At 51.9% G+C, this 24,400-nt stretch overlaps 2 protein-coding genes across 4 annotated transcripts; both read left to right on the top strand.

Moving 5' to 3' along the window:
• The first annotated feature begins 8,184 nt into the window (after positions 1 to 8,184).
• Positions 8,185 to 15,831, top strand: SEC13 (SEC13 homolog, nuclear pore and COPII coat complex component). Of its 3 annotated transcripts, none has more exons than XM_073574952.1 (9): positions 8,185 to 8,571; positions 11,506 to 11,550; positions 12,151 to 12,266; positions 12,900 to 13,051; positions 13,186 to 13,319; positions 13,452 to 13,585; positions 14,473 to 14,593; positions 14,674 to 14,820; positions 14,902 to 15,831. In XM_073574952.1, exons 1-9 carry the CDS (start codon positions 8,569 to 8,571, stop codon positions 15,010 to 15,012), a joined length of 963 nt encoding a protein of 320 aa, XP_073431053.1. In that variant the 5' UTR covers positions 8,185 to 8,568; the 3' UTR covers positions 15,013 to 15,831. The 3 variants fall into 3 exon arrangements, with proteins under 3 accessions (XP_073431053.1, XP_073431052.1, XP_073431055.1); XM_073574951.1 differs by lacking the exon at positions 8,185 to 8,571 and adding an exon at positions 8,597 to 8,690; XM_073574954.1 differs by lacking the exon at positions 8,185 to 8,571 and adding an exon at positions 8,807 to 8,894.
• A 3,634-nt stretch (positions 15,832 to 19,465) lies between these two features.
• GHRL (ghrelin and obestatin prepropeptide) lies at positions 19,466 to 23,660 on the top strand. Its single transcript, XM_073574950.1, has 3 exons — positions 19,466 to 21,405; positions 21,793 to 21,903; positions 22,351 to 23,660. Exons 1-3 carry the CDS (start codon positions 21,295 to 21,297, stop codon positions 22,501 to 22,503), a joined length of 375 nt encoding a protein of 124 aa, XP_073431051.1. The 5' UTR covers positions 19,466 to 21,294; the 3' UTR covers positions 22,504 to 23,660.
• Positions 23,661 to 24,400: the final 740 nt, after the last annotated feature.

Below are 24,400 nucleotides of genomic sequence, written 5' to 3'. Positions count from 1 at the left end.
GTCTCCTGTCCTCTGGCTCCTATCCCCTGCCCTCTGTCTCTTGTCCTCTGGCTCCTATCCCCTGTCCTCTGTCTCCTGTCCTCTGTCCCGTCTTCTGCCCTCTGTCTCCTGTCCCCTGCCCTCTGTCTCCTATCCCCTATCCTCTGTCCCGTGTTCTGCGCTCTGTCTCCTATCCCCTGCCCTCTGTCTCCTTCCCCCTGCCTCCTGCCCTCTGTCTCCTGTCCTCTGGCTCCTATCCCCTGCCCTCTGTCTCCTGTCCTCTGGCTCCTATCCCCTGTCCTCTGTCTCCTGTCCTCTGTCCCGTCTTCTGCCCTCTGTCTCCTATCCCCTGCCCTCTGTCCCGTGTTCTGCCCTCTGTTTCCTGCCCTCTGTCTCCTATCCCCTGCCCTCTGTCTCCTGTCCTCTGTCTCCTATCCCCTGCCCTCTGTCCCGTGTTCTGCCCTCTGTCTCCTATCCCCTGCCCTCTGTCTCCTGCCCTCTGTCTCCTATCCTCTGCCCTCTGTCTCCTGTCCTCTGTCCCGTGTTCTGCCCTCTGTCCCGTGTTCTGCCCTCTGTCTCCTATCCCTTGCCTCCTGTCCTCTGCCCTCTGTCTCCTGTCCTCTGTCCCATGTTCTGCCCTCTGTCTCCTATCCCCTGCCCTCTGTCCCGTGTTCTGCCCTCTGTCTCCTGTTCTTCCCCCTGCCTCCTGCCCTCTGTCTCCTGTCCTCTGGCTCCTATCCCCTGCCCTCTGTCTCTTGTCCTCTGGCTCCTATCCCCTGTCCTCTGTCTCCTGTCCTCTGTCCCGTCTTCTGCCCTCTGTCTCCTGTCCCCTGCCCTCTGTCTCCTATCCCCTATCCTCTGTCTCCTATCCCCTGCCCTCTGTCCCGTGTTCTGCCCTCTGTTTCCTGCCCTCTGTCTCCTATTCCCTGCCCTCTGTCTCCTGTCCTCTGTCTCCTATCCCCTGCCCTCTGTCCCGTGTTATGCCCTCTGTCTCCTATCCCCTGCCCTCTGTCTCCTGCCCTCTGTCTCCTGTCCTCTGTCTCCTATCCTCTGCCCTCTGTCTCCTGTCCTCTGTCCCGTGTTCTGCCCTCTGTCCCGTGTTCTGCCCTCTGTCTCCTATCCCTTGCCTCCTGTCCTCTGCCCTCTGTCTCCTGTCCTCTGTCCCGTGTTCTGCCCTCTGTCTCCTATCCCCTGCCCTCTGTCCTGTGTTCTGCCCTCTGTCTCCTGTTCTTCCCCCTGCCTCCTGCCCTCTGTCTCCTGTCCTCTGGCTCCTATCCCCTGCCCTCTGTCTCTTGTCCTCTGGCTCCTATCCCCTGTCCCGTCTTCTGCCCTCTGTCTCCTGTCCCCTGCCCTCTGTCTCCTATCCCCTATCCTCTGTCTCCTATCCCCTGCCCTCCGTCCCGTGTTCTGCCCTCTGTCTCCTGTCCTCTGTCTCCTAACCCCTGCCCTCTGTCCCGTGTTCTGCCCTCTGTCTCCTATCCCCTGCCCTCTGTCTCCTGCCCTCTGTCTCCTATCCTCTGCCCTCTGTCTCCTGTCCTCTGTCCCGTGTTCTGCCCTCTGTCCCGTGTTCTGCCCTCTGTCTCCTATCCCCTGCCTCCTGTCCTCTGCCCTCTGTCTCCTGTCCTCTGTCCCGTGTTCTGCCCTCTGTCTCCTATCCCCTGCCCTCTGTCCCGTGTTCTGCCCTCTGTCTCCTGTTCTTCCCCCTGCCTCCTGCCCTCTGTCTCCTGTCCTCTGGCTCCTATCCCCTGCCCTCTGTCTCTTGTCCTCTGGCTCCTATCCCCTGTCCTCTGTCTCCTGTCCTCTGTCCCGTCTTCTGCCCTCTGTCTCCTGTCCCCTGCCCTCTGTCTCCTATCCCCTATCCTCTGTCCCGTGTTCTGCGCTCTGTCTCCTATCCCCTGCCCTCTGTCTCCTTCCCCCTGCCTCCTGCCCTCTGTCTCCTGTCCTCTGGCTCCTATCCCCTGCCCTCTGTCTCCTGTCCTCTGGCTCCTATCCCCTGTCCTCTGTCTCCTGTCCTCTGTCCCGTCTTCTGCCCTCTGTCTCCTATCCCCTGCCCTCTGTCCCGTGTTCTGCCCTCTGTTTCCTGCCCTCTGTCTCCTATCCCCTGCCCTCTGTCTCCTGTCCTCTGTCTCCTATCCCCTGCCCTCTGTCCCGTGTTCTGCCCTCTGTCTCCTATCCCCTGCCCTCTGTCTCCTGCCCTCTGTCTCCTATCCTCTGCCCTCTGTCTCCTGTCCTCTGTCCCGTGTTCTGCCCTCTGTCCCGTGTTCTGCCCTCTGTCTCCTATCCCTTGCCTCCTGTCCTCTGCCCTCTGTCTCCTGTCCTCTGTCCCGTGTTCTGCCCTCTGTCTCCTATCCCCTGCCCTCTGTCCCGTGTTCTGCCCTCTGTCTCCTGTTCTTCCCCCTGCCTCCTGCCTCCTGCCCTCTGTCTCCTGTCCTCTGGCTCCTATCCCCTGCCCTCTGTCTCTTGTCCTCTGGCTCCTATCCCCTGTCCTCTGTCTCCTGTCCTCTGTCCCGTCTTCTGCCCTCTGTCTCCTATCCCCTATCCTCTGTCTCCTATCCCCTGCCCTCTGTCCCGTGTTCTGCCCTCTGTTTCCTGCCCTCTGTCTCCTATCCCCTGCCCTCTGTCTCCTGTCCTCTGTCTCCTATCCCCTGCCCTCTGTCCCGTGTTCTGCCCTCTGTCTCCTATCCCCTGCCCTCTGTCTCCTGCCCTCTGTCTCCTATCCTCTGCCCTCTGTCTCCTGTCCTCTGTCCCGTGTTCTGCCCTCTGTCTCCTATCCCTTGCCTCCTGTCCTCTGCCCTCTGTCTCCTGTCCTCTGTCCCGTGTTCTGCCCTCTGTCTCCTATCCCCTGCCCTCTGTCCCGTGTTCTGCCCTCTGTCTCCTGTTCTTCCCCCTGCCTCCTGCCCTCTGTCTCCTGTCCTCTGGCTCCTATCCCCTGCCCTCTGTCTCTTGTCCTCTGGCTCCTATCCCCTGTCCTCTGTCCCGTCTTCTGCCCTCTGTCTCCTGCCCTCTGTCTCCTATCCCCTATCCTCTGTCTCCTATCCCCTGCCCTCTGTCCCGTGTTCTGCCCTCTGTCTCCTGTCCTCTGTCTCCTAACCCCTGCCCTCTGTCCCGTGTTCTGCCCTCTGTCTCCTATCCCCTGCCCTCTGTCTCCTGCCCTCTGTCTCCTATCCTCTGCCCTCTGTCTCCTGTCCTCTGTCCCGTGTTCTGCCCTCTGTCCCGTGTTCTGCCCTCTGTCTCCTATCCCCTGCCTCCTGTCCTCTGCCCTCTGTCTCCTGTCCTCTGTCCCGTGTTCTGCCCTCTGTCTCCTATCCCCTGCCCTCTGTCCCGTGTTCTGCCCTCTGTCTCCTGTTCTTCCCCCTGCCTCCTGCCCTCTGTCTCCTGTCCTCTGGCTCCTATCCCCTGCCCTCTGTCTCCTGTCCTCTGGCTCCTATCCCCTGTCCTCTGTCTCCTGTCCTCTGTCCCGTCTTCTGCCCTCTGTCTCCTGTCCCCTGCCCTATCCCCTATCCTCTGTCTCCTATCCCCTGCCCTCTGTCCCGTGTTCTGCCCTCTGTTTCCTGTCCTCTGTCTCCTATTCCCTGCCCTCTGTCTCCTATCCCCTGCCCTCTGTCTCCTGTCCTCTGTCTCCTATCCCCTGCCCTCTGTCCCGTGTTCTGCCCTGTCTCCTATCCCCTGCCCTCTGTCTCCTGCCCTCTGTCTCCTATCCTCTGCCCTCTGTCTCCTGTCCTCTGTCCCGTGTTCTGCCCTCTGTCCCGTGTTCTGCCCTCTGTCTCCTATCCCCTGCCTCCTGTCCTCTGCCTCCTGTCCTCTGTCCCGTGTTCTGCCCTCTGTCTCCTATCCCCTGCCCTCTGTCCCGTGTTCTGCCCTCTGTCTCCTGTTCTTCCCCCTGCCTCCTGCCCTCTGTCTCCTGTCCTCTGGCTCCTATCCCCTGCCCTCTGTCTCTTGTCCTCTGGCTCCTATCCCCTGTCCTCTGTCTCCTGTCCTCTGTCCCGTCTTCTGCCCTCTGTCTTCTGTCCCCTGCCCTCTGTCTCCTATCCCCTATCCTCTGTCCCGTGTTCTGCGCTCTGTCTCCTATCCCCTGCCCTCTGTCTCCTTCCCCCTGCCTCCTGCCCTCTGTCTCCTGTCCTCTGGCTCCTATCCCCTGCCCTCTGTCTCCTGTCCTCTGGCTCCTATCCCCTGTCCTCTGTCTCCTGTCCTCTGTCCCGTCTTCTGCCCTCTGTCTCCTGTCCCCTGCCCTCTGTCTCCTATCCCCTATCCTCTGTCTCCTATCCCCTGCCCTCTGTCCCGTGTTCTGCCCTCTGTTTCCTGCCCTCTGTCTCCTATCCCCTGCCCTCTGTCTCCTGTCCTCTGTCTCCTATCCCCTGCCCTCTGTCCCGTGTTCTGCCCTCTGTCTCCTATCCCCTGCCCTCTGTCTCCTGCCCTCTGTCTCCTGTCCTCTGTCTCCTATCCTCTGCCCTCTGTCTCCTGTCCTCTGTCCCATGTTCTGCCCTGTCCCGTGTTCTGCCCTCTGTCTCCTATCCCTTGCCTCCTGTCCTCTGCCCTCTGTCTCCTGTCCTCTGTCCCGTGTTCTGCCCTCTGTCTCCTATCCCCTGCCCTCTGTCCCGTGTTCTGCCCTCTGTCTCCTGTTCTTCCCCCTGCCTCCTGCCCTCTGTCTCCTGTCCTCTGGCTCCTATCCCCTGCCCTCTATCTCTTGTCCTCTGGCTCCTATCCCCTGTCCTCTGTCTCCTGCCCTCTGTCCCGTGTTCTGCCCTCTGTCTCCTATCCCCTGCCCTCTGTCTCCTGCCCTCTGTCTCCTGTCCTCTGTCTCCTATCCTCTGCCCTCTGTCTCCTGTCCTCTGTCCCATGTTCTGCCCTCTGTCCCGTGTTCTGCCCTCTGTCTCCTATCCCTTGCCTCCTGTCCTCTGCCCTCTGTCTCCTGTCCTCTGTCCCGTGTTCTGCCCTCTGTCTCCTATCCCCTGCCCTCTGTCCCGTGTTCTGCCCTCTGTCTCCTGTTCTTCCTCCTGCCTCCTGCCCTCTGTCCTCTGGCTCCTATCCCCTGCCCTCTATCTCTTGTCCTCTGGCTCCTATCCCCTGTCCTCTGTCCCGTCTTCTGCCCTCTGTCTCCTGTCCCCTGCCCTCTGTCTCCTATCCCCTATCCTCTGTCTCCTATCCCCTGCCCTCTGTCCCGTGTTCTGCCCTCTGTTTCCTGCTCTCTGTCTCCTATCCCCTGCCCTCTGTCTCCTGTCCTCTGCCCTCTGTCCCGTGTTCTGCCCTCTGTCTCCTATCCCCTGCCCTCTGTCTCCTGTCCTCTGTCTCCTATCCTCTGCCCTCTGTCTCCTGTCCTCTGTCCCGTGTTCTGCCCTCTGTCCCGTGTTCTGCCCTCTGTCTCCTATCCCTTGCCTCCTGTCCTCTGCCCTCTGTCTCCTGTCCTCTGTCCCGTGTTCTGCCCTCTGTCCCGTGTTCTGCCCTCTGTCTCCTGTTCTTCCCCCTGCCTCCTGCCCTCTGTCTCCTGTCCTCTGGCTCCTATCCCCTGCCCTCTGTCTCTTGTCCTCTGGCTCCTATCCCCTGTCCTCTGTCTCCTGTCCTCTGTCCCGTCTTCTGCCCTCTGTCTCCTGCCCTCTGTCTCCTATCCCCTATCCTCTGTCCCGTGTTCTGCGCTCTGTCTCCTATCCCCTGCCCTCTGTCTCCTGCCCTCTGTCTCTGTCTCCTGCCCTCTGTCTCCTGTCCTCTGTCTCCTATCCTCTGCCCTCTGTTTCCTGTCCTCTGTCCCGTGTTCTGCCCTCTGTCCCGTGTTCTGCCCTCTGTCTCCTGCCCTCTGTCTCCTATCCCCTGCCCTCTGTCTCCTGTCCTCTGTCTCCTATCCCCTGCCCTCTGTCCCGTGTTCTGCCCTCTGTCTCCTATCCCCTGCCCTCTGTCTCCTGCCCTCTGTCTCCTATCCTCTGCCCTCTGTCTCCTGTCCTCTGTCCCGTGTTCTGCCCTCTGTCCCGTGTTCTGCCCTCTGTCTCCTATCCCTTGCCTCCTGTCCTCTGCCCTCTGTCTCCTATCCCCTGCCTCCTGTCCTCTGTCTCCTGTCCTCTGTCCCGTGTTCTGCCCTCTGTCTCCTGTTCTTCCCCCTGCCTCCTGCCCTCTGTCTCCTGTCCTCTGGCTCCTATCCCCTGCCCTCTGTCTCTTGTCCTCTGGCTCCTATCCCCTGTCCTCTGTCTCCTGTCCTCTGTCCCGTCTTCTGCCCTCTGTCTCCTATCCCCCTATCCTCTGTCCCGTGTTCTGCGCTCTGTCTCCTATCCTCTGCCCTCTGTCTCCTGTCCTCTGTCCCGTGTTCTGCCCTCTGTCCCGTGTTCTGCCCTCTGTCTCCTATCCCTTGCCTCCTGTCCTCTGCCCTCTGTCTCCTGTCCTCTGTCCCGTGTTCTGCCCTCTGTCCCGTGTTCTGCCCTCTGTCTCCTGTTCTTCCCCCTGCCTCCTGCCCTCTGTCTCCTGTCCTCTGGCTCCTATCCCCTGCCCTCTGTCTCTTGTCCTCTGGCTCCTATCCCCTGTCCTCTGTCTCCTGTCCTCTGTCCCGTCTTCTGCCCTCTGTCTCCTGCCCTCTGTCTCCTATCCCCTATCCTCTGTCCCGTGTTCTGCGCTCTGTCTCCTATCCCCTGCCCTCTGTCTCCTGCCCTCTGTCTCTGTCTCCTGCCCTCTGTCTCCTGTCCTCTGTCTCCTATCCTCTGCCCTCTGTTTCCTGTCCTCTGTCCCGTGTTCTGCCCTCTGTCCCGTGTTCTGCCCTCTGTCTCCTGCCCTCTGTCTCCTATCCCCTGCCCTCTGTCTCCTGTCCTCTGTCTCCTATCCCCTGCCCTCTGTCCCGTGTTCTGCCCTCTGTCTCCTATCCCCTGCCCTCTGTCTCCTGCCCTCTGTCTCCTATCCTCTGCCCTCTGTCTCCTGTCCTCTGTCCCGTGTTCTGCCCTCTGTCCCGTGTTCTGCCCTCTGTCTCCTATCCCTTGCCTCCTGTCCTCTGCCCTCTGTCTCCTATCCCTTGCCTCCTGTCCTCTGCCCTCTGTCTCCTATCCTCTGCCCTCTGTCTCCTGTCCTCTGTCCCGTGTTCTGCCCTCTGTCTCCTGTTCTTCCCCCTGCCTCCTGCCCTCTGTCTCCTGTCCTCTGGCTCCTATCCCCTGCCCTCTGTCTCTTGTCCTCTGGCTCCTATCCCCTGTCCTCTGTCTCCTGTCCTCTGTCCCGTCTTCTGCCCTCTGTCTCCTATCCCCTATCCTCTGTCCCGTGTTCTGCGCTCTGTCTCCTATCCCCGGCCCTCTGTCTCCTGCCCTCTGTCTCTGTCTCCTGCCCTCTGTCTCCTATCCTCTGCCCTCTGTCTCCTGTCCTCTGTCCCGTGTTCTGCCCTCTGTCTCCTGCCCTCTGTCTCCTATCCCGCCCTCTGTCCCGTCTTCTGCCCTCTGTCTCCTGTTCTTCCCCCTGCCTCCTGCCCTCTGTCTCCTATCCCGCCCTCTGTCCCGTCTTCTGCCCTCTGTCTCCTGTTCTTCCTCCTGCCTCCTGCCCTCTGTCTCCTATCCCGCCCTCTGTCCCGTCTTCTGCCCTCTGTCTCCTGTTCTTCCCCCTGCCTCCTGTCCTCTGTCTCCTATCCCGCCCTCTGTCCCGTGTTCTGCCCTCTGTCTCCTGTTCTTCCTCCTGCCCTCTGTCTCCTATCCCCTGCCCTCTGTCTCCTGTCCTCTGTCTCCTATCCCCGGCCCTCTGTCTCCTGCCCTCTGTCTCCTGCCCTCTGTCTCCTATCCTCTGCCCTCTGTCTCCTGTCCTCTGTCCCGTGTTCTGCCCTCTGTCTCCTGCCCTCTGTCTCCTATCCCGCCCTCTGTCCCGTCTTCTGCCCTCTGTCTCCTGTTCTTCCCCCTGCCTCCTGCCCTCTGTCTCCTATCCCGCCCTCTGTCCCGTCTTCTGCCCTCTGTCTCCTGTCCTCTGCCTCCTGTCCTCTGCCCTCTGTCTCCTGTTCTTCCTCCTGCCCTCTGTCTCCTATCCCGCCCTCTGTCCCGTCTTCTGCCCTCTGTCTCCTGTTCTTCCCCCTGCCTCCTGTCCTCTGTCTCCTATCCCGCCCTCTGTCTCCTGTCCTCTGTCTCCTATCCCCGGCCCTCTGTCTCCTGTCCTCTGTCTCCTGCCCTCTGTCTCCTATCCTCTGCCCTCTGTCTCCTGTCCTCTGTCCCGTGTTCTGCCCCCTGCCTCCTGCCCTCTGTCTCCTATCCTCTGCCCTCTGTCTTCTGCCCTCTGTCTCCTGTTCTTCCTCCTGCCCTCTGTCTCCTATCCCGCCCTCTGTCCCGTCTTCTGCCCTCTGTCTCCTGTTCTTCCCCCTGCCTCCTGCCCTCTGTCTCCTATCCCGCCCTCTGTCCCGTCTTCTGCCCTCTGTCTCCTGTTCTGCCCTCTGCCTCCTGTCCCCTGTCCTGTGAGGTGATTACATCGAGGGACACATTATCGGGGCACACAGGACTCTGCATCCACAGCTGTGCGCGGAACCTTTGTCCTCTGGAAACTTTCCCTACCCGGACCGGAAGCCGCTCTGCGCTGCCGGAAGTGCAGAAGCCGCTGGAGGCGCCGGGAGTTGCCACGTCTGACAGACACCGACGAGGCGGAGAGCACGGCGGCACCATGGTGCGTATCATCCCCGCGGTGCGCACCCCGAGCGGCCGCAGAGGGCGGAAGACTAGGCCGGGGCTCCCGGAGTGATGGCGCCACAGCCGGGGAGGGGAGGCCGGGGACACCGCGTGCAGGTGGAGCCAAGTTCTGCTCTTACATGGGACTGCGGGCAGGGTGTTATACTTACATAGACCTGTAGGTGACGTTATATTCTTACGTAGGACTGCGAGAACAGTGATCTATCTACATAGGAGTGAGGGCAGCATTTACATAGGACTGCGGATAATGTATGACATTTACATAGGACTGCGGATAACAGTTTTTACATAAAAGTGCAGGTAAGATGATAAATCTACTTAGGACTGCAGGGTATATACATTTACATAGGACTGCATATTGCACTCCAGTTTTTCTACAAGTGATGTGACATTTACATAGGGCTGTTGGTGAGATGAAATCTATTCTTAGGGCTGCATTTGAGGCAGCATTCTGGCAGGACTGCAGGTGAGATCGTTCTTACATAGGGTTGCAGAAGATACATCATTTTTACTTGGGGCTGCTACCTCACTACCGGGAATTTCCCCATTCTGTTTTCTTGAGGTTCTGCATCAGCTCATGTACAGAACATGCCGACAACGGAGAACATTTTGTTTTATTGTGAAGCAAACAACAAATAAGAGAAAATAATTGGAAACGTCAGTGTGCATAACTATTCACCCCCTCCAGTCAGTACTTTGTAGAGCCTCCTTTTGCGGCAGTCACGACCGCACTCACTTTAGACACGTCTCTCTGAGCTTTCCACATCTGACCACGGAGATTTTTGTTCATTCCTCAAGGCCAAACTGCTCCAGCTTCCTCAGGTTAGATGTTTCCTCTGGTGAACAGCGACCTTCACGTCTGACCACGGATTCTCCAGTCTCCAGAACATTTACATGTTTCCCCTTACACCACTTGAGTGTTGCTTTAGCAGTATGCTTTGGGTCATTGTCTTGTTGGAAGGTGAACCTCCGCCCCGTCTCACATCACGGACAGACTTTGAAACAGGTTTTACGCAGGAATATCCATGTATATCACACCATGCATCTTCACTCCAACTTAGACTATTTTCCCTGCCGCCGAAAAACATCCCACAGCATGATGCTGCCACCACCATGTTTCACTGTGGGGATGTTGTTCTTGGGGTGATGAGCTGTGTTGGTTTGATGCGAGACATGGTGTTTACCTTGGTAGCCAAAGAGCTCAATTTTAGTCTCTTATGACCTCAGCACCTTCATCCATACATTCGGGGAGTCTCCCACATGTCTTTTTAGCAAACTGAAAATGAACCTTACAATTTTTGTGTGTAAGTAAAGGCTTTTTCCTGCCCACACTTCCATAAAGGCCACCTCTATGGAGTGCATGGCTAATTGTAGTCATATGGACAGATGCTCCAGTCTCGGCTTGGGAATTCTGCAGCTCCTTCAGGGTTACGTTTTGGTCTCTGTGCTGCCTCTCTGACTAATGTCCTCCTTGCCCGGGCTGAGAGTTTTGGTGGGCGGCCCTCTCATGGCGGGTTTGATGTGGTGCCCTGTTTTTTCCATTGATTAGTGGATTTGATGGTGCTTCGGGGGATCATCAGAGATTGTGAGATTTTTTTTTTTTTTTATAACCCAACCCTGACTTGTTTGGAGATCTCCTTGGTCTTCATGGTGTTGTTTGGAGATCTCCTTGGTCTTCGTGGTGTTGTTTGGAGATCTCCTTGGTCTTCGTGGTGGTGTTTGGAGATCTCCTTGGTCTTCGTGGTGTTGTTTGGAGATCTCCTTGGTCTTCGTGGTGGTGTTTGGAGATCTCCTTGGTCTTCGTGGTGGTGTTTGGAGATCTCCTTGGTCTTCGTGGTGGTGTTTGGAGATCTCCTTGGTCTTCGTGGTGGTGTTTGGAGATCTCCTTGGTCTTCGTGGTGTTGTTTGGAGATCTCCTTGGTCTTCGTGGTGTTGTTTGGAGATCTCCTTGGTCTTCGTGGTGCTGTTTGGAGATCTCTTTGGTCTTCGTGGTGTTGTTTGGAGATCTCTTTGGTCTTCGTGGTGTTGTTTGGAGATCTCTTTGGTCTTCGTGGTGTTGTTTGGAGATCTCTTTGGTCTTCGTGGTGTTGTTTGGAGATCTCTTTGGTCTTCGTGGTGTTGTTTGGAGATCTCTTTGGTCTTCGTGGTGTTGTTTGGAGATCTCTTTGGTCTTCGTGGTGTTGTTTGGAGATCTCTTTGGTCTTCGTGGTGTTGTTTGGAGATCTCTTTGGTCTTCGTGGTGTTGTTTGGAGATCTCTTTGGTCTTCGTGGTGTTGTTTGGAGATCTCTTTGGTCTTCGTGGTGTTGTTTGGAGATCTCTTTGGTCTTCGTGGTGTTGTTTGGAGATCTCTTTGGTCTTCGTGGTGCTGTTTGGTTAGTGGAGCCTCTTGTTGCAGCCTCTGTGGCCTTTCAGAAGAGGTAAAGTGTATATACTGAGAGATATGTGACACTTAGCTTGCACTCATGGGGACGTCCTGTCACTAAGCATGGGACTTATGAAGGGAATTCCTTGCACCAGAAATTTTTTGGGAAGTTTCATCACAAAAGGTGTAAATACATATGTACATCACAATTTAATGTATGCCTATATTTTTCTCATTTCAACGTAGACTATTTAGTGCTGATGCCTCGACCCACAAACCAGATGACAAAAATAGCTAAACACAGGTTGTAATGTAGCAAAATAGGTAAAAAGCCAAGGGAGTGAATAGTTTTGCAAGCCATTGTACATGGGGCTGCGGGTGGGGCGGCATCCTTATGCGGGGCTGCAGGTGTAGCTGGCCACAGTGCTTGTTGTAGTGGGTGCGGGGCTGGTCCCTGATGGTACACGGGTCTGTGCTGTAAGGGACGGTCCATGTGTCACCTGTGTACTCAGACTCGTCATCTGACCTCCAACTTTTCTTTTTCTCAGGTTTCCGTAATCAACACTGTGGACACCTCCCACGAGGATATGATTGTGAGTGGACAATCCGGCTTCTTACCTGACATTTACCTTTAGAGATTTCATCTGGTGCTGTGTACAGGAAACAAGCAGCTTTCGGCAGCCAGAGCAAACATGTAATGTGAGGAGCCCTGAAATGCTGCTAATGGCTCCTGTGTGTCCCCCTTTGTTCTGCTGGAGGTTGGCTCTGGTCAGAATGAGTCTCCATTTCCCTCTGGCAGCTGAGAATATAGCAGTTTCTTATTTCCCCCGCAGAAGCTCAGCTGTACTACCATGTGCTGCCGAAACTTCTTCCCTGACAATTGGGGAGACAGCTATTCCTTTTGGCTGCGTGTAGTGACCAGAGGGTCAATATGAAGAGACCTGGGGAGAGTGTCTGAGCTTGTGCGACCACCATGACTCGGCCCAATTGGTGGAAGTGCAGATTGCTGCCCCCTGGTTTTCACAGTGCATGACCTGCTGTGTTCTATCCATTGGTGGTCAGAATGTGCAGCTCTACCCCTGCCGTCAGTAGTGCCTGTGTTCCCTTTCATACAGCTCCTGAGTCTTTTTTATTGTGTTAGTCCTTTGTGTATTTGGACGATTTACAAGAACATCCCGCTCTTATCTTTTCAGCACGACGCTCAGATGGATTATTACGGCACTCGTCTGGCCACCTGCTCCTCCGATCGATCCGTGAAGATCTTTGATGTAAAGAATGGCGGTCAGATCCTGATAGCTGATCTGCGGGGGTGAGCGAGGCCGACCTTTACGTAATGCAGACCCAGTGCTCTCATAAGGCACGAGGCTGAACTCTTGACTGGAAGCCAACAATCCATAAAACAGGCCCCGGAGGAAAAATGACCCCAGTTCTCAGGATTGGTGTCAGTTTCAGTGGTCGGACCCCCATGTATTCCAGGGCATGTGCCATCAGTCTGTGACAGTAACCAGTTGTAATACCGTCCCCCCTCCTTCATGTAGCTGCACTCCAGAGTGCACAGTTGGTGAATGTCGTACGTCCGGGATCAAGAAAGTTTTAATCTTCTCTGATCTCAGTCATTTAACTCCGTAAATGATACTGTCAAAAACAATGGCAGCATCTAGGTGATTTGACAGAAGGAGGGCACCTGACATAAATGGGGTCCGCCATGACTAGTAGTACACTGTATACCACACGTTATAGATGTCATCAGCAAAGTGAGACTGGAAATACTAAAATGAATATTATTTAATATAAACACTTCCAAAACCTTTTTTTTTTGTCAAACCTAAACATTGCTGAAAGTTCGGTGTATATATAGGCTGCTGATTGTGGTGATTTTTCAGTGTCATCCATATTTGAGAACTTCTTTCACGCCTTCACAACCTTTGGTTTTGTGTTGCAGACACGAGGGGCCAGTCTGGCAGGTGGCCTGGGCTCATCCCATGTACGGAAACATCCTGGCATCCTGCTCCTATGACCGCAAGGTTATTATATGGAAAGAAGAGAATGGGGCCTGGGACAAGACATACGAGTACACCGGCCACGACTCTTCAGGTGACTACGCCTGGCTGTATGATGGGGGTAGTAGTGGAGCAGTTGTGATGGTCTGCACTTGTTGCCTCCCCCATGAACTGTTCTGATATCAAATAATACTTGCATCTTGTAATTCTGTTTTGTGTCCGGTTCAGTGAATTCTGTGTGCTGGGCCCCTCACGACTTTGGGCTGATGTTGGCCTGCGGCAGTTCAGATGGTGCCATTTCCCTCCTCACCTACACGGGTGACGGGCCCTGGGATGTAAAAAAAATCAGCAACGCTCATACGGTAAGTGCCTGTAAATAAGTGCATTTACCCTACTATATAACACCAGTAGGGGGCAGTGCAAGCACGATAAGATGACTTCCATGGGGCATACTGCGGTCTCAGTGTAGGCGTTCCTGTACCTGTCACATATAGATCGGGTGTAACGCGGTCAGCTGGGCTCCCTCTGTCGTCCCGGGCAGTTTAGTGGATCAGCCTTCTGGACAGAGGCCGAACTACATCAAGAGGTTTGTCTCTGGGGGATGCGACAACCTGGTAAAAATCTGGAGGTAAGTGACAATTTAGGTTTTACCTGCGACTCATATAAGTGAAGTCAATCCTCTATTACTTCTGCTTACAGAGGGTTGCAGCTGAATTGCTGGCTATGATGCAGGTCCGCCATAGCACTGTGATACCTGTCCCCTATTAGATGAGGTGCAGTCGCGCTCCTTTGGTCGCAGCATGAGTTTTTACAGTGCGTGCGGATACCTCCGCTCTCAGCATTTAGGCAGTCGGAGCAGGTGGACGGTCGCCCACAGTCCGTACCGCATGTAATGTCATTGGACATAGCAGCTCTCTGGATGGATTAGCGGTAGGACAGAGACAAGTCGCGTCCAGAATGAAATACGTAGAAATCAGACCTATAGATCATGTTCACACGTGGTGTATCCGCTGCAGAGTCTCCCCCAGGTAGAAGTTTGCAGTCCACGGAAAAGTAACATAGTGGATGACAAATTTCATCCAGACACTGGGAAATTAAATCCACCTCAGTTTGTCACAGATTTCCCCAATTGACTTCAGTAGTGATGTCGATCTTCCACTACAAGCCGCCATTGTTGCAGATTTTGGAGCAGAATTTCTGCTGTACATTGGGTAAATTAGGAGAAATAAGGCGACGCTCTCCTCCCCGGTCTCTATAAATAACACGACCTCCTGCATTAATGTCGTTGCAGCATCGGTCACATGGAGGAGATTGGCAAAAGGAAGTGTCAGGAGGAGGGAGAAAAGAGTTTGGGGTTTTTATGTACATTTTATGTTAACCCAGTCTTCAGTGATAAATCCTCAATAATTTTGGTGCAGTTTCTTGAGGAAATGGTTTCTGCAACGTGTGAATGTACCAGTTATTAGGTAGGATTATATAGAGGCGATAACGGGGGCCTCTGCTTGTGTGCCGCAGGGAAGAGGAAGGGCAATGGAAGGAAGATCAGAAGCTGGAGGCGCACAGTGACTGGGTGCGAGACGTGGCCTGGGCCCCCTCTATCGGTCTCCCTACCAGCACCATCGCCAGTTGTTCTCAGGTAACGCCGGCTGGGGCGGTCCGTGGTGTGATGGTGGAGGGGTCCGCGTGTCGTGTCCTGAGTTTCTCGTCTTTTTGCAGGATGGCAGAGTTTACATCTGGACTTGTGACGACCCGACCAGTAACAGCTGGACCCCAAAACTGCTGCACAAGTTTAACGATGTCGTCTGGCACGTGAGCTGGTCCATCACCGCCAACATCTTGGCCGTGTCTGGGGGCGATAACAAGGTATGGTGCACGGCGGAAGAGCCAAGCAGGCCAGTGCATTAACTTCATCTCTATTAACCCCTTCACTCCTCCTGTTTCTAGGTGACCTTGTGGAAGGAGTCGGTAGACGGTCAGTGGGTGGTGATCAGCGATGTAAACAAGGGACAAGGGGCCGTGTCTGCGGCAACAGACGGACACCAGAACGAGCAGTGACCCCTCTGTGCTTCCGGACCATGAATTTAGACTCTCTGCTCTATAGAAATCTCAGACGGACAATTGCCCAAAGCTCTTATTAACTCTTTCACAGCCAAAATGGAACTGCAGATTACCCCCCCCCCCCCCTTCCCCTAAGATCTGACTTTTAGGCCTTTTTTGTCTATTTTCCCCTAGATTATTTTTGGTTACACCTGAACCAAAAAGTCCTTTAAAGAGGAATATTTGACATATTGATTTTCAGCGTCTGGTGGCTGCCATATTGTATTGGAGATCAGGACCTGCTATTGGATCATTCTATTAATTTATGGCCCCTAGGTCTTGTAGAGGAGGAGCAGCATGCTGTTGCGGGAGTTTTTGGTTAGTAGTGCAGCTTGTGTATGAGAAGGGGTAATTAAAGGGATTTTTCCACTTGTCTTCTTTATTATACCATGAGCCTAAGTGCTCTAAAAACAATAAAAAGCACCTACCGCTCCTCAGATTCCACACCGCACACATGTCCTCATTTTCTGGAGTGTTTGGGGCCTGAGGATTGCTTCCTCCCTGCTGCAGCCGCTGACTGCGCGGGCTTATGATGATGGGGGGCTGGTTGGCAAGTTTGTGCTTATTTTTAAGAACAAACTTGGGCTAAAAAAAACAAACATAAAAACGCAGTTGAAAACTCCTTTAAGTGATCCCAGTAGTCACGTCCTTCATAGTGGCCTCAGACTGGAAAGCGCCCAATGTTTTTCCCACAATCGTTTCCTTTTATAAACCTGAAATTTTGTTTTTTTTTCGTAAACATTTTGTTTAATTCTTGGAATAAAATATTGAATTATTTCATGTTTCTTTTGCTTCCGATTTGCAGAATCTCTACAATCGCTTTACTATATACATTATATGGCTGTGCTGTGAGCTCAGAAACCCTGTGACTGCCTGTCAGGGTGGTGACCGGCATTTATTGCACAGGAGGTACAACCTGCTATACAACAGACTTACTATCCACCCCACACAGACTTGTAGATGTCAGTGCCACGGAGCAGAGGAAGCTCGAGACGCCAGCAGATTGCTAATTGCCCTCATACTTTCAGACAACTTGGTCTCAGTACTGCTAAGTGTCGGCCGCTGACTCCCATCTATCCACTGCCAGTTGTCAAGTGTCATCCGTCAATAGGAGCAGATATGCTGAGATGAGATACAGATAGTGGGGGGCAGAGGAAGAGATTTTCTATGTTGGGTGTGTGGTGGTGGTGGGGTCTTTATAGGAAATAGGAGCGCACACTTCCTGTAGAAAGACCCTATCTGCTACACGGGCGGCGGAGGTGGCTTTCCATTAAGGGCAGACACTGCCAGAAGCAGTGTGTGTGACAGGAAGTTCCAGCACATATAGTTCTGGCATAATGCTAATGAAAAGGAATCACGCATTGAAAGAGTGGCTGGAGAAATGCAGAATCGGGGAGATAGGACAGTTCCTGCCATATTAGACTGGTATCTTCACCAAAAGAAATGGGGGAGAAGAGAACAGGAACATTAGATTTACAGATCGTGTGGAAGGACAAGAGCAAATACAAAATATCTATGGATGGTGCTGGAACAGGAGACTAATATCTGACCACTGATCACTGAAGGCAGAGATAGATCTGCATGTCCTGAAGACTTCCAGGGACTGCGATAGAGGAAGGCAGAAGACAATGCTGTCAGGAAGGAGAAGGGGCACAGAAACAAATCCATAGTCACAGCGCTGTCGTAATGGTGGAGAACGGAAAATCAGCAAAAGGGCAGGATCTGTGGAAAATAAACATCATGTGGACATCCTGAGAAGCTACTATTACATGCCTTATCTCCTGTATTATACCCCAGAGCTGCAGTCACTATTCTGCTGGTGCAGTCACTGTGTACATACATTACATTACTGATCCTGAGTTACAACCTGTATTATACCCCAGAGCTGCAGTCACTATTCTGCTGGTGCAGTCACTGTGTACATACATTACATTACTGATCCTGAGTTACAACCTGTATTATACCCCAGAGCTGCACTCACTATTCTGCTGGTGCAGTCACTGTGTACATACATTACATTACTGATCCTGAGTTACAGCCTGTATTATACTCCAGAGCTGTACTCACTATTCTGCTGGTGCAGTCACTGTGTACATACATTACTGATCCTGAGTTACAGCCTGTATTATACTCCAGAGCTGTACTCACTATTCTGCTGGTGCAGTCACTGTGTACACACATTACTGATCCTGAGTTACATCCTGTATTATACTCCAGAGCTGTACTCACTATTCTGCTGGTGCATTCACTGTGTACATACATTACTGATTCTGAGTTACAGCCTGTATTATACTCCAGAGCTGTACTCACTATTCTGCTGGTGCAGTCACTGTGTACATACATTACTGATCCTGAGTTACATCCTGTATTATACTCCAGAGCTGCACTCACTATTCTGCTGGTGCGGTCACTGTGTACATAGATTACGTTACTGATCCTGAGTTACACCCTGTATTATACTCCAGAGCTGCACTCACTATTCTGCTGTTGAAGTCACTGTGTACCTACAGTACATTACATTACTGATCCTGAGTTACATCCTGTTTTATACTCCAGAGCTGCACTCACTATTCTGCTGGTGAAGTCACTGTGTACATACAGTACATTACATTACTGATCCTGAGTTACACTCCAGAGCTGCACTCACTATTCTGCTGGTGCAGTCACTGTGTAAATGCATTACATTACTGATCCTGAGTTGCATCCTGCATTATACCCCAGAGCTGCACTCACTATTCTGCTCGTGCAGTCACTGGGTACATACATTACATTACTGATCCTGAGTTACATCCTGTATTATACTCCAGAGCTGCACTCACTATTCTGATGGTGCAGTCACTGTGTACATACATTACATTACTGATCCTGAGTTACCTCCTGTATTATACTCCAGAGCTGCACTCACTATTCTGCTGGTGCAGTCACTGTGTACGTACATTACATTACTGATCCTGAGTTACATCCTGTGTTATACTCCAGAGCTGCACTCACTATTCTGCTGGTGCAGTCACTGTACGTACATTACATTACTGATCCCGAGTTACCTCCTGTATTATACTCCAGAGCTGCACTCACTATTCTGCTGGTGCAGTCACTGTGTACGTACATTACATTACTGATCCTGAGTTACATCCTGTGTTATACTCCAGAGCTGCACTCACTATTCTGCTGGTGCAGTCACTGTGTACTTACATTACATTACTGATCCGGAGTTACATCCTGTATTATCCTCCAGAGCTGCACTCACTATTCTGCTGGTGCAGTCACTGTGTACTTACATTACATTACTGATCCGGAGTTACATCCTGTATTATACTCCAGAGCTGCACTCACTATTCTGCTGGTGCAGTCACTGTGTACATACAGTACATTACTGATCCTCAGTTACATCCTGTGTTATACTCCAGAGCTGCACTCACTATTCTGCTGGTGCAGTCACTGTGTACTTACATTACATTACTGATCCTGAGTTACATCCTGTGTTATACTCCAGAGCTGCACTCACTATTCTGCTGGTGCAGTCACTGTGTACATACATTACTGATCCTGAGTTACCTCCTGTATTATACTCCAGAGCTGCACTCACTATTCTGCTGGTGCAGTCACTGTGTACATACATTACATTACTGATCCTGAGTTACATCCTGTGTTATACTCCAGAGCTGCACTCACTATTCTGCTGGTGCAGTCACTGTGTACTTACATTACATTACTGATCCAGAGTTACATCCTGTATTATACTCCAGAGCTGCACTCACTATTCTGCTGGTGCAGTCACTGTGTACATACAGATACAGGAAAGATGTATATCTTTGTACCGTGTTAGCCAGTGGATAGAAAAATAATTACTGGTATTGAAAGGTAACTTCACATCTCAGAGAGAGAGACGAGTTTGGGAGTACAAATTTATGACGACCTTTGACACTCTCAGTGCTGGAATGAATGTGTCGCATGGATTTATGTCTTTTTACATCAATTAAGGAATTTCCTTTTAAAACCTTGCGGGGCAACACAGAACTAGACCCCAATCAGAGGACCATAAAACATCCAGACTCCTTATCTATGAACTGGTCCAATGTTTATATTTATGTTTCTCCCTCTCCCATATTGATAGTTCTGCTTCACGTCACTTGTCTTATCTATTGCATTTTTTCTAGGCTGTATTGTGCATAAATATGTGACTTCAGATTTTGTATTAGTGTAGCCTGATGAAGAGACCTGAGTAGTCTCGAAAGCTTGTAATGTGTTACCATCTTTTCAGTTAGCCATTAAAAGGTATCAACTACTGAGGACTCTCAATCCTGAATATTTTTGTGTACATACAGTACATTACTGATCCTGAGTTACATCCTGTGTTATACTCCAGAGCTGCACTCACTATTCTGCTGGTGCAGTCACTGTGTACTTACATTACATTACTGATCCGGAGTTATTATTATTATTATTATTATTTATTGTTATAGCGCCATTTATTCCATGGAGTTACATCCTGTATTATCCTCCAGAGCTGCACTCACTATTCTGCTGGTGCAGTCACTGTGTACATACATTACTGATCCTGAGTTACATCCTGTATTATACCCCAGAGCTGCAGTCATTATTCTGATGGTGCAGTCACTGTGTACGTACATTACATTACTGATCCTGAGTTACACCCTTTATTATACTCCAGAGCTGCACTCACTATTCTGTTGGTGTAGTCACTGTGTACATACATTACATTACTGATCCTGAGTTACATCCTGTATTATACCCCAGAGCTGCAGTCATTATTCTGATGGTGCAGTCACTGTGTACGTACATTACATTACTGATCCTGAGTTACACCCTTTATTATACTCCAGAGCTGCACTCACTATTCTGTTGGTGTAGTCACTGTGTACATACATTACATTACTGATCCTGAGTTACATCCTGTATTATACCCCAGAGCTGCACTCATTCTGTTGGTGCGGTCACTGTGTACATACATTACATTACTGATCCTGAGTTACACCCTTTATTATACTCCAGAGCTGCACTCACTATTCTGTTGGTGGAGTCACTGTGTACATACATTACTGATCCTGAGTTACATCCTGTGTTATACTCCAGAGCTGCACTCACTATTCTGCTGGTGCAGTCACTGTGTACATACATTACTGATCCTGAGTTACCTCCTGTATTATACCCCAGAGCTGCACTCACTATTCTGCTGGTGCAGTCACTGTGTACATACATTACTGATCCTGAGTTACATCCTGTATTATACTCCAGAGCTGCGCTCACTATTCTGCTGGTGCAGTCACTGTGTACATACATTACATTACTGATCCGGAGTTACATCCTGTATTATCCTCCAGAGCTGCACTCACTACATACATTACATTATAAACACATAGCTAGGGGTATGGATTCAGAAAAATGGCATATTAATAGCCAAGAGAGACTTTCCATACAACACTGACAACATAGGAGAACATTTGGGATCTTGTGTCTTCAAATAAAGAAATGTGAACAAGTAAGTTTGGAGACTTGTTTTTAACAAAGTAAAAAATTATATTTTATTTTTAAATACACAAAGACGACATACAGGTATAAACTTATTCACTGCATAAATCATAATGTGACCGGCGGGCCGTGATATAACCGTGTGTCAGCAAATCACTGCCCAGCTAATTGCCCTCAATAAGCTGTTGAAGGTCCTGCGCAGGGCATCAATTTCCCCACAAATAAAGAGGATAATGGTCAAGAAACCTCACCAAAGTGAAGCCAAAGCATGTATAAAATGCTCTTGTCGGTGTGCTGAGCAGAGGCCCCAACGTGCGTTTCGCACTTGCTTCCTCGGGTTCCATTGTTGCTGATCGTCGGGTACATGACTCCGTTCCTCGGTGACAGCGGTCACATATTTGCTCTCTCTCCCTGTGACTTATCCATTCTAATATAGATGGAAAAAAACGCAAACAAACACGACATCAGAGCAATTAAAGAAATTCTTCCTGCTCCCTCCTGCGTTATCAGTATCAGGTCCCCGGGGTCAGAACAGCGGCCGCGGTCACAATGGCGGCTCTCATCATTCCCTCGTTGTGTAGGTTCAGTCGCCTCCACATTTCTTCGGCCTTTCCTATAAATGTGCTGCGGACCCGAGGGTGTGAAGACTTTCCCGTGAGGCTTCTTGTACGTCACATCTCCAGGTATTGACCCTTTTTGCTTTGAACTCAATGTAACAGATTTTTTCTATTTTGCAGATCTCCAGCGACGATGTTGGGTAAAGCGTCACTCTGCACCGTCGTCCTGTTTTGCCTTCTGTGGACGGAGGATGTGGAGAGCGGATCGAGCTTCCTAAGTCCGGCAGATATGCAGAAAAACGCGGTAAGTGGAGAGCAGCGATCACCAAACTGCAGCATTCCAGCAAAACCCCAACTCCCAGCATCCTGTTACTTTAGCCGTCTGTCATGAAGAGTGATGAAGTTTTGTCTTAACAAACTGCAAAATAATTGTACAATCTGACCATGTCATACTCTAGTCACATCCAGAGCTGCATTCACAGTACCGCTACTTTCTCCTTAGATTTGAGGTGAGCACATCATACTGATGCATCCTGCTGGTTCAGCATCTGCAGGCTGCATTCCGTACATTATAGGAGCTCACAGAATAGACCCAAGATAGGTCTACAGTGAGTAGAATTGTGAGCGCAGCTCTGGGAGTATTCTAGTGAATTATGTATATACATTTTTTTTACCTCAAATTTTGTTCCAGGGCAAGAAGATACCAAAAAAGCTGCAGTACAATAATATGGGCCGCAGGGAGGCCGGAGACTCTGAGGGGGATTTTACAGACGAGCGCTCTGAAGATCAGGAAGAGATCGGGGTCTGTATATTGTGGGGTGCTGAAAGTGGGGGGGGTCATCTGCCTGAATTGTGCACCCACTGGGTCTGTGTCCCCCCCCCCCCGGGTTTGGGCCCCTGCTGGATGCGTACTCTCATTGGGTCTCTGCCCCCGAGGAATCTGGCCCCCTGCAGGGTCTGAGCCCCCGCTGGTTCCGTGCACCCCTAGGGTCAGTGCTCCCGCTGGATCTGTGCCCCCCGCTTGATCCACGCTCCTGCTGGGTCCATGTCCCCACGGGATCTATACCGCCGTTCGGTCCATGTCTCTGGCGAGACTGGGCCCCTACTGGATCTGGGCCCCTGCTGGGTCTGTGCCCCTGAGGGATCTGGTCCGTGTCTCCGCCGGTTCCCCACTGGATCCATGCTCCCGTTGGGTCTGGACCCCTGCTGGGTCCGTGCCTCCGCCTTCCCTTAATCTTCTCTATTCCAGGTGACGATCCCTCTGGATGTTGATGTGAAGGTGACTCGGGAGCAGATTTGGAGGCAGAAAGCGGCCATAGAAAACCTCCTGCTTGGAATGTTCGCCCTCGGCTCCCCTGAAGGTACAGAGCATTGTGTGCCTGCTGCACGTGTAACGCTATAACCTGGGGAGGAGGGTTCATTGTCCAGCGAGTCACCCGGGTTATAGGAGAACACAAACAGATCAGCGGCCGCCAATGTATCCCCCCACTGTGCTAATGCTTGCAGGGACAGATCTAAGACCATGGCGGAGAGAGGGGACAATGGTGGAGTGAAGAGACAATGGCGGAGTGAGGAGATAAGGGAGGAGTGAGGGGACAATGGAGGAGTGAGGAGACAATGGAGGAGTGAGGAGACAATGGAGGAGTGAGGAGACAATGGAGGAGTGAGGGGACAATGGAGTGAGGAGACAATGGAGGAGCGAGGAGATAATGGCGGAGCGAGGGGACAATGGAGGAGTGAGGGGACCATAGAAGAGTGAGGAGACGATGGAGGAGTGAGACCATGGCGGAGAGAGGAGACAATGGAGGAGCGAGGGGACAATGGAGTGAGGAGACAATGGAGGAGCGAGGAGATAATGGCGGAGCGAGGAGATAATGGCGGAGTGAGGGGCCCCTCACCTGGAGCTGCCAAAACCACTAAACAAAGTGAAGAACTGCTGTAAACATCGTCTCTCCCTCCGGGAGCAGAGCGGCACGTGGCTCCTGGACTTATAGCTCTGATCAGTAACCTGTAAGTGATCGTCCATTCTGATCCCACGGTTAAATGGATGTTCCATTTTATAAAATGTTACCCTTATAGAAAGCATGCAATGTAATGTTATAAAGCTCACCGCTTAGTCCGCAGCCAAGTGACCACCTGCAGTTCAGCTTCACTTTGCTGCTCGGACATTAGATATTTATCGGAGGGGAACTAATGTGAGCGGCTCCGCAGTGCAGGAGAACAATATGAAATGCACAAGGGGGCGGAGACTGCAGTAGCTCAGCTTAGGATGAAAATCAAGAGTGCATCATGGGAATTGTAGTCTGCGACCGATTTCAAAAAGCAAAACATAAAGGGGGCAAAAGTGCGACCAAAAAGGCAATTACACATATACTATAATGGGTTTCCCATCCAAACACTGGAATGCCCCTTTAAGAGTCTTAGGTATAGTTGGGGGCCCCTGTAAGATGCTGCTGGCAGTTATACCAGTCGTCTCTTCCTATATATTGCTGGCGCAGGTCGGACCCCCAATGATTAGGGATTTAATAGACCCCAGCAGCACGCCATGACGGAGGAAGCGTTATCAGCTGTAATGGGTCGTGCATCATTGTATATATAACTTCACCCGCGTGGACGATGATTTATACGAGTTTCTTCTCTTTGTCTCAGCAGATCCCCAGGAGGACTGACCCTCCGCACCCCGTGCCCACCACCGCAGGGCCGTGCCCCATCAATCACTGCACAAACCTTTCCATTAAATAAGATAAAAGTTTACAAGCAATGTATCCGTCTTGTGTTTTTTGTGACTGTCACGTCCCCACCATTTGTCAGGACACAATCCATCGCTCCGGTAAAAACAGGAGCTGGAGCGGCCAAAAAGCGTCGGTGGCATCTACAGATTTCAGGTTGTCGGGTGTTTTCTCTGTGTTGGTTGAATGGACAAATCTTTCCTGATGTCAGAGCGGAGTGTTATACGCAAGTCCCATGGTTCCCTCCTCCAGATCAGAGAGTGCAGAATCAGAGGAAGCTGCAGCTGCGTCCCCCTCCTCTCCCAGCATACGCCATCATAGAAGTTGCAGCTCCATCCCCCTCGTCTATAACCAGGTATGCTGGAAGGAGAGGAACGTAGCTACATATTCTGTGATTGAGTATGATGAGAGAGGGACAGAGTTGCAGCTTCATTCTATGATCAGGTATGTTGGGAGAGAAGCTGCAGCTGTGTCCCCCTCCTCTCCCCTCCCAGCATATCGGATCATAGAAAGAAGCTGCAGTTCCGCTCCCCTCCCTGCATACTCGATTATAGAAGCTGCATCCTCTTC

This window comes from Dendrobates tinctorius, unplaced genomic scaffold (genome assembly GCF_039654945.1).
Source record: "Dendrobates tinctorius isolate UK_male_01 unplaced genomic scaffold, ASM3965494v1 ptg000041l, whole genome shotgun sequence".
Classification (NCBI taxonomy): Eukaryota; Metazoa; Chordata; class Amphibia; order Anura; family Dendrobatidae; genus Dendrobates; species Dendrobates tinctorius.
Note: the sequence above shows the minus strand (reverse complement) of the source record. Positions and strands in the feature narration are given on the sequence as shown.

Coding starts and splice junctions, on each gene's coding strand:
- GHRL (XM_073574950.1), top strand. CDS start 21,295: ATGTTGGGTAAAGCGTCACTCTGCACCGTCGTCCTGTTTTGCCTTCTG. Junction 21,406..21,792: donor CAGATATGCAGAAAAACGCG/GTAAGTGGAGAG, acceptor ATTTTGTTCCAG/GGCAAGAAGATACCAAAAAA. Junction 21,904..22,350: donor AAGATCAGGAAGAGATCGGG/GTCTGTATATTG, acceptor TCTCTATTCCAG/GTGACGATCCCTCTGGATGT.
- SEC13 (XM_073574951.1), top strand. CDS start 8,646: ATGGCGCCACAGCCGGGGAGGGGAGGCCGGGGACACCGCGTGCAG. Junction 13,052..13,185: donor CACCGGCCACGACTCTTCAG/GTGACTACGCCT, acceptor TGTCCGGTTCAG/TGAATTCTGTGTGCTGGGCC. Junction 13,320..13,451: donor AAATCAGCAACGCTCATACG/GTAAGTGCCTGT, acceptor TGTCACATATAG/ATCGGGTGTAACGCGGTCAG.